This window comes from Nomascus leucogenys, chromosome 18 (genome assembly GCF_006542625.1).
Source record: "Nomascus leucogenys isolate Asia chromosome 18, Asia_NLE_v1, whole genome shotgun sequence".
NCBI lineage: Eukaryota > Metazoa > Chordata > Mammalia > Primates > Hylobatidae > Nomascus > Nomascus leucogenys.
In genome coordinates, this window is record NC_044398.1 from 38,137,403 (window position 1) to 38,146,638 (window position 9,236).

The following is a 9,236-nucleotide window of genomic DNA, read 5'->3' on the forward strand; positions in this document are numbered from 1 at the left end:
TGGGTGGATAGATGAGTGGATGGATGGATAGATAAATGAATGTATGGATGGATGGATGGATAAATGAGCAGATAAATGGATGAATAGGTGGATGGAAAGATGGACGAAATGGATAATGGATTGGTAGATGGTGGGTGAATGGATGCATGGGTTGATGTATAGAAGAAGGCATGAAGCCTTCACCTGAGAGAATATAAAACCCATCAGGAATTGTGTCCCTAGACCCCAGAGGAGCCTGAAACCAGGACAAGTTATCCTGCAGCCAATTGATTTCAGTCTGTGCTTGCTGGGTGTGGGGCAGAGAGGTATCAGACATGGTCCCTGGCCTCAGACAGACCATCCCGAACAATTCAGAAACTTCTACAATGGATCCCAGCCCAGTGGGATGTGGAGGGACACTGAGCACCCTACATCCCTTCTGTGATTAGGGCAAGGCTCAAAGGGATGGCCCCAGGGCCTCGGTGACAGTGGCCACTAGAGAATAAACAGGACTTGAGGAGGAAAGACTCAAATGTGAGCATATCAGGAGATACAATGGGGAAATTTCTCCTCAGAAATTCCCTCTTCAGGGACATTGCACAAGCTTGTGAGCCACATGCAGTCATTGGAACCTCTGTACCCTGCCCTCCACCAGGTGGCATCCAAAACTTCTTTATGGGGCAGGGCTGGCCAACCAGGTGTAAGCCGTGTGTCCAAAGCCAGGGCTGCCCTTCAGGCTGGATCTTCTGTGGCAGTCAGGGTGTGGCTGGGGAGTGTGATCTGGGAGGAGCCTGAGGGTGAGCCAGGTGCCTTCTGCCAGGAAAGAAGTATCCAAGCCCATGACTGCAATATGAAAAGAACCAAGAATTCACAGCTGTGTGAAAACACAGCAGACCTGTAAGTCAGCTGGAAAGAAGTCTTGGGGTACCTTGGGGGTCTTCAGAGCATGACAGATTGAGGGTACTTGGGTGTACCAACTGGGTAGTTGAGTGCGTGGCTGATGGGCAGGGAGTGACTCCAACTTAGAGTGATGCCAGCTCTCACTGCACAGGGCACCATTGTCTCCTGTGCGGGAGCACACTTGTCCCTGTGGAATGTCAATGGACAGCCCCTGGCCAGCATCACCACAGCCTGGGGCCCAGAAGGAGCCATAACCTGCTGCTGCCTGATGGAGGGCCCATCATGGGACACAAGCCAGATCATCATCACCGGGAGTCAAGACGGCATGGTCCGGGTAGGTGTGTCTTGGGCAGAATGAGGACATGACACAAGAAACGTATTCATCTCCATTCTTCTCACTTCCTCCAGGGGGCCAAACCTGCAGGTTGCATTTGAGACCATTCCAGAACAGGTACCTACAGCAAAGGAAGGGAAAAGAGAAGGCTCTTTCCAGGGAAAAAGTAAATAAATAAAATTATATATATAGTAATACACACACAGACACACACACGCACACACACACACAGACGCACACTAAAATAAACAGTTACAACATATAAAAGTTGAATGGTTAAATGCAAAATATTATATCCCAATGCTAAAAGGAGATATTTGTGTCATCCATTCAAACCAAACTTGCATACCCATCCACTAATTTATCTCCCCCCAACCCATTTATCTCTCTACTCATCTACCCACCCATCCATCTCTCTATCCACCCATCCACTCATCCATCCATGTATCCATCCATCCATCCATCCATGCAGCCTGAGGCACCCAGGCAGTCCCCTCACAGGACTTCATCTGTGGCCTCTGCAGAAAGCAGGGCATCCTGGGATGGCCTGGGCTTGGTGGGGTGTGGCCCACATTGGTAAGTCAGCCAGAGGAGCCTGGGATGGCCGACCTGCAGGTATATTACTCTCTTGGGCCCACCCAAAGCATAAGTGAGGGTCTTCTGTGCACTCAGCGCTCATTCATTCAGTGTGGTCACTGAGCTCCTGGACTGGCCCAGTGCTGTGCTAAGCCTGGCATGGGGCTCACAGAAGCATTTGAGAGGAGGCTGGTCCTTGCCCTTTGGTGATATAAAATCCAGACCCAGGGAGTGAGAAGCCATTTTGAGTGGGTCAGCCTCAGGGCTCCCACAGCAGGCTTAGCACCAAGGGCCAGACACAAGATGGGGGTGCCCAGCCACCCAGGGGTGAGGGAATACTCTAGAGGTGGTGGCATTATGGGCAAGAGGGCATTGGTTGAGCAAAATGATAATAAACTGGTTGCAGAGTCACATCCCTGCAAGTGAAGGGCTGTGGGGGGGAAGATGAGATGCACTTAGAGACATGGGTGGGGTAAACTCATTCAAGGTGCAACTGTGATCGGCCAGACCTCCGCATGAGGAAGCTGAAGCCTAAATAACCTTTTACCTGATAATAAACTAACATCAGAAGTGAAAGGGGGGCCATGTCTTCATCCTTTCCCTGGGGGACCCCTAGGTGTGAGGAAATGGACTAGGCCACTCCAAGCTTGAAGACAGGATCATCTCCCCAGCCCATGACATTTGCTCTTTTGCGGCAGGTTTGGAAGACTGAGGATGTGAAGATGTCTGTTCCTGGACGGCCGGCAGAAGAGGAGCCCTCAGCTCAGCCTCCAAGCCCAAGAGGTGCCTGACCTGCTAGGGATGTGGCCGTCCTGGCCTTGCCCTTCCCTCCTCACCTCCCCTCTCTCCACCTCAGCCCAAGGGCTGCAGCTCCTCCCAGGTCTGCAGAGCCTAGGGAGGCCTAGGGAGGGACAGAGAGGTTCAGTGACTTGCCCGAAGTCACCCAGCAAGCAAACTATCCTCACATCTACTGCCATCACAGCCACAACGGCCTCAGAATAACCTAACCATAGACACTGGCATGTAACCACCATCGCCAACCCCTCCATAATGAACACAGGTGCAAACCTCCCCATCGTTAGCTCCCTGTTTGCTTTGCATCCCAGAACCTGTGATCATCCATAGGAGAGAATTTCCCAGATTTCTGAGGGCTGCCTTCTCAAAAGAGTAGACATTTGCAATTAGTTCATTTCTAAAATACAGTCCACACCTCTTTGATTCATTTAGTCACCCATTTGTGGATTCTTCTTCAGGCAAGCACACACAGGCATTTGCTCAGCCTCTACTGTGTCCTAGGCTCTATATTAGGGGTCCCTTCCTTCAGGATAACCAACACGTGGGGACCTTTGTCAACAATCTGGGCTGAACCAGGGCAATAACATCACAGAGATCAATAACATCACAAAGATGCAGATCAAAAACTGCATCAGTTCACAGGTCCTGTTTCTCTAGAGTACTTGGAGACCACCACAAGGAGTCAGCCTATCTCAGTGTGAAAGGACAGAAGTGTGTGCATTCTAAGGAACCCAGCATATTTTTGGAAAGCAGAGGCCAAACTCCCTCCCATATCTGCTCCCACCTGGAAAGGCTCTTATTCCCCAGCCTGCTTACAAAGCAGTTTTCTGGTATACCTGCATGAGACGGCACATCATTTTAGTTTGGGGCTCAAATGCCCACTTTTGAAGCTATTGGGGCCCAGTAAGCTAACAGCATTAGCTAAGCCTATGGTTGATAAATGGATGTCTGAGAAAGAATGCTGGATGATGGGTGGATGGATGGATGGATGGATGGATGGATGAATAGATGAACGAGTCACCTCAGAGCCATTCAGTTGATTCTGGCAGTGCCATTGGATTCGCAGGTTCCTATTCAGCATCAATGGTTGTGGTGAGGTTGCACTCACTGGTCATGGGATCTAGTGAATGAGAAGCAGAGTAAAAAGCAGGAAACAAGGTTCTAGACCCAACTCTGTCAGAGCAACTTCTCTGGTTTTCTGTCAAATGGAGACACTTCCTGTGCACCCTAAGTAGTAGACTACTGATGACAGAATAATAGTAGCCACAGACAAGAATCTACTCCAATTGTAGGCCATTATTTTCATTTTTGCAGACTGTAAGAGATTTTTCTCTCTGGACACAGCAGCTGATGGCATTAGGAAACTTAAGGGGGTCTTAGATTGACAGGGAGCCCCAGATCCACATTCTTCCTCTCTGTCTGCCCTGACCTGAAGTCACTGCCACCCCATTGGATTGACTGCCAAGATTGTGATTACAGTTCAAGGGAGGATTAACATGAAATGACAGGATGACATGGACATATTCAAATAGTCACGTTGGGCTGCAGTTTAGAGTTAACAAATATAAAATATGTGCAGATTTACAAGCCTAAACTGCTGGAGGTCTTTAATAAAAAGGCATGTTGTTCTTATATTGCTCAAAACTGTTTTGTTGGAAAGGGACCTGTATTGGGCATGACACGTGGATATTTGCATGTGTGTCCTTTTGGCATGTATATTACTATATCCCTCAAATGTCTAAAGGGGCAAGAAAGGAGATCTTTGAAGATATTAAGCATACTGCATTTGCAGGCAGATGTAATCTAATTTCTGCTTGGAATTCATTTATTTGCCATTTGCAGCAAGGCCTAACCCAGCTGAGTACAATTTATTTCAGGAATCGCCTCAAAGATTTGGCCTCAATCTGGTACATAAAAAGCGCTTGGGAGAAGCTTATTGTTTAGACTTGTACACAAATGTACAACTGCCTGGTGTGCTTTGAGGTGGTTTCTCCCACCTGGACCCCTCATGCGTTTCCTGGCACATGGCCTGTCCGCACACATGGGTGGTCACCCCAGGACAGCGGGGGGCTGTATCATCTCTCCTGCCCTGAGTCCGAGGAAGTGGCCTCGCAGGGACATACCCAGCTGGTGTCTCTCCATCTCACCCTTCACATTGAAGGAATTACTGTCTGTCCCCAAATGCAGCCATTAAAATGAGTAAAGTAACAATCTTTGAGTTATATTTTTTGAAAAAATGTTCTTAGCATTCAATTATTGGTTGTGGCGTGAGAGGATTAAGATAAGTTGATAATGCCGACTTTATGTAATTTATTTTTACTAGGCAATTACTGGCTGCATTACATCCTGGCAGCAAGGTATTGTGGGGCATCTTATTAAGCATAAAGCCAGTAAACACTGATGAACAATTTTGCTGAACTAGGCATGCAATTTAGAAAGCAATAATACACAAATCCAATTTGGTACACAATGGATACCGCGGCACGTCAGCACATGTAACTATCACCGCCTGCAAATTAAATTGGGACGGCCCTTTTTGCAACAGCACAGGCCAAGATTAAATATATTTCCCCCTCAATTTAACAAGTTGCTGACCACAAATATAAATACGTGCGTATGTGTTTGCGGCCCTGTGTGCAGATGCATACTATATATGCGAAGCCGATCTGGTGTTCTAACTCTTCTCTCACATGCTCCACATAGGCCACAAGTGGGAGAAGAACCTGGCCTTGAGTCGAGAGCTGGACGTTAGCATTGCTTTGACAGGGAAGCCCAGCAAAACCAGCCCCGCGGTGACAGCTCTGGCCGTGTCCAGGTAAGCGCGGCCTTTTTTCTCTGGATCTCCAGCAGAGGGCACTGCAGCCACCTCTAGGAAAGCCCCAGTGGCTCTGAGTCCAGGCCACCCGGCCGAGGAGGCCACCTCACTCCAGGACGGGGCCCCACCAAGCACAGGATGCAGCCCGTGTGGCCGTATAGAGCCCCAGGAAACGTTTTTCAGGGTTTTGTTGTTGTTTGTTTTGCTTTTAACTCACACATGCCCTTGCTGTCTTGCTCTTGAATATCCAAACATTCATTAAGAAATCCAAGAGGTATAAGTATATTGTTTTGTAATTTTATCCTAAAGAGAGCCTTTTCCCCTGAGTTCCACTGCTGACTGTAACATTTGGTGTGATGATTATCCTTCATTAACAGAAAGTGCCTTCTGAGGGCTCTTAGCTGCTGTAGCATAGCCAAGCATCAGTCCCGACACTTCATACCCGTTATTTGACTCCAGTAACCCATGGAGGTGGTTACTGTCATTAACATCCTTGTAGACACTGGGAGGTGCAGCCTTAGGGGCCGCTGACCTTGCAGAGCTGGACTTCCTTCCTCCCTCCCTCACTGGCATGGCGTGGGCTGTTCCGGCGTCCTTGGTGGAGGCACTACACAGTGTTTTAGATGCTGGGTGGGATGGAGTGAGGTAGGGTGGGCATGATGGTAGGGCCGGAGCCGCACTTTTTGCAGAGAACTTACCATTTGTTCTGCCCTGGTCCTGGCTATTTCTCTGATGGGACAGGAGACTCACCTGGAGGCGCTGGAGAGAGGCAGGGCCTCGTCCTGCTCCCTGGGGCCTGAGCTTCCCCACAGTGCTGTGGGAGCCACCACCCTCACAGCTCAAATGCTCTCCCCTCCCCCAGGTGGAAACCTTCTCCATTCCTCCCACTGCCTTCCCTGCCTCAGGGGAGACGAGACCGGGGCAAGCTCCGCTGGGGCCCGGATAGAGCCCCAGAGTTGCAATATCCCACGTGCTGGCAGGGACAAGTCATACTGTCCCTCTAACATTCTTGTCTTTTCTTTCTCTTCCCAAGAAACCAGACCAAACTCCTGGTTGGTGATGAGAGGGGGAGAATATTCTGCTGGTCTGCAGATGGGTAGGAAGACAGAGGCAGCAGAGGCTCTGGCACAGCAGTGCCGGGCTGAGGGCGGCAGAGGTGACTGGGGGCTGAGCTCTGCCTACAGAGGAAACCCCCAGGGCCTCCTTCCCCACAGCTCTCAAGGAAGGGCCTCTGGCAATCAGAGCTCTGCACCCCAACCCTCTCCATGGCCGATGGAACTTCTATGAAAAGGATGAGCACACACATTCGGAGGGCGGAGCAGCACGCTGGAAACTGTGACTTGGTGATGCCCAGCTGCACACAAAATTACGCATGACTCACCTTATTCAGGGCTATTGCACTGAAAAAAAAAATGGGATCACTTACTGGAAATTATTGTATTGTCTTTATTTTATTAAAGCAACTATGTTCTAAATGCAGAAGGGCTCTTGAGTTTTAAACTGCCACTTTATTTCACTTACCATGCTGCCTTTCTAAGTATTTGTGTTTCTGTCCTGAGAAAGGCAGGAAGGCTTCAGGGAAGCACATCCACCTGCACAGCCTCATCCAGGCCCTCCCCATCTTCCATCTTTGACACTGGCTCTTCCCCGTCTTGCCCATAGTGTAGGGGCCTGAGGAGCGAGGGGCTACTGTGAAGAAGGCCCAGCCTCTGTGGCTGAGCTGCAGGACATGGCGGTGGGTACTGCCCATGGCAGACTCAGGGAGGTTGGCTTGGGGTGATACACCCACCTTGGTGATACTCCCACCCCCATCTCCACAACCTGCACAGACAGGGGTTCCAGCCAACTCCTGGCTCAGCAGTCTCTTCCCAGGGCCCTGGTCCACACTTGGCTTCTGAGCTGCAGTTCTTCCTGGAGAAATCTGCACTGCTGTGTGACTTTTGTTTTCTACCTGAAAATGTATGGCAGGTGGGGTAGTTACTCGTGCCCCTCTGAAGAATTCCAGTAACTTCTTGTGCCTGGGTCATTCTGGGATTGGTCATTGGGCATCAGAGGTATCACCCTCATTCTAAAGTCTCCTCCTTACCCCAAGATTTGCAGAGCTCCTCAAAAGGAAATCCACCTGCCTTTTTAATGAAGTCAAGCTCAGGTGGACACATAGGGACTTGGGGAGGTTAAGCTTGTTAGCTTCAACTAGTCTTTCAGAGATCTCCCTTCTAGGGGCCAGGTGGGGATCCTGATCTTCCCCATGTCTCCAAACTCTGCAAAGGCCCTGATGGGGGTCCCCACCTAATTTAGCTCAGGCCTAGGGACAGCAGGTACGTGCACTTCATGTCTTATGCCCCGTGGGTCATCCGGCCTCCAGGGGGCAACAAGTTGATTAAAAGATAAATATGAAGAAAGTGGAACTGGTGTGCAGCCATGTCAAAAATGGTGAGAGGTGGTTAGCATACTCTGATTCCTCTGTAAACGCTGAGGCTTTGCAAAGGAGAAGATGGAGGAGACCCTTCTCAGGTCCAGAGCACCCCTCCCGGGTGAGAAGCGCTTGTGTCTGACCCCAGGGCCAAGGATCACACCACCTCCCACACCGTCTGCACACACTATTAGCAGACAGCCCATTTGCAATCCCCTGGTTGGTCTGGGACTGCACTGAAGGACCATAAATTTAAGAGCAGAGAGCACCACTCCCCAGGAAGGCCAAGAAGCAGGGTCATAAATATCAAGGCTCAGCCTGCTGGCATTTTTCAAAATACATCACAGCATTATGCAGGGCTGACAAGGTCTGCTGGCCAAAAGGCTGTCTTCGATTCCTTCATTTAAGTGTTTTTGGCTTCTGTTCCCCTCAAATCATGGGGGAAATGAGGAGACAGTGTTGGGTCTTATTGCTGGGGTCCTGGTGATGTGCTGTCTGCAAACAAATGTGACTTGAGGTGAAAGGGCTAAAACGGACATCTCAGGCCCTAGGGAAGGCAGAGGGGACATTCAGCTATATCAGTTGAGTGGGGCTGCCATAACAATATTAAACAGAAATTCATTTCTTCACAATTCTGGAGGCTGGAAGTCCAAGATCAAGGTGTCACAGGGTTGGTTTCTTTTGAGGCCTTTCTCTTGGTTTGCAGATGACCACCTTCTCCCTGCATCCTCACCTCATCTGTCCTCTGTGCACGTCTGTGTCCTCATCTCCACTTACAAGGACGCCAGTCATATGGGATTAGGGCCCACCCATATGACCCCATTTCAACTGTCTCCAAGTACAGTCACATTTGGAGGTACTGGGGGTTAGGATGTCAGCATAGAACCGCTCTAGGGACACAATTCAGCCGCCTATGGCACTGGCTGAAGGAGGTGGCCCTGGAGTCAGGCCTGGAACCTGCTGAGACAGAGGGACGGGGTTGCAGGAAGACTGGGCTGCACTGGCAAAGGTGCAGGGTGAGTCGGGCTGGGGGTGGGAAGGAAAATGGACAAGGGCACAAGAGAAGAGGCTGAGAGGTGGAGGGGCTGCTGCTCCTGGCTGTGGACTAGACTCTGGTTACTGGATGGAGTGAGTGCAAGTGAGGCTGGCAGAGGTGGGCCGCCCACCCGCAGAGCTGCATTCCCCATGCCAGTTCCCAGAAGGTGCCCCACAAGAGTTGGCTGAGTAAACGGACGTGTACACGAATGAATGAGTTGGTGGCAGACGTGTCAGAAAGGGTGGTCCTGGGATGGCAGGGTCAAGCAGCAGCCCCTCCGTGGGCAGGGTGAAAAAAAATGGAGTGAAGAGGTGGGAATAATGAGAGGAAACTAAATGTCATGCCCTGGGCCCAGGACATGTCAGGGGAAGAAGCCAGGAGCTTGGGA

General features: G+C 50.2%; 1 protein-coding gene across 1 annotated transcript in view; it reads left to right on the top strand.

The window, feature by feature from the left end:
• Positions 1-6,878, top strand: part of WDFY4 (WDFY family member 4) — a 293,287-nt gene extending 286,409 nt beyond the window's left edge. The window contains exons 59-62 of the mRNA XM_003278166.4: positions 1,031-1,213; positions 2,488-2,572; positions 5,288-5,399; positions 6,433-6,878. Coding sequence (XP_003278214.2) covers positions 1,031-1,213; positions 2,488-2,572; positions 5,288-5,399; positions 6,433-6,499 — 447 coding nt within the window. The 3' untranslated portion in view covers positions 6,500-6,878. The remainder of the gene's footprint in view (positions 1-1,030; positions 1,214-2,487; positions 2,573-5,287; positions 5,400-6,432) is intronic.
• The last annotated feature ends 2,358 nt before the right edge of the window (positions 6,879-9,236 follow it).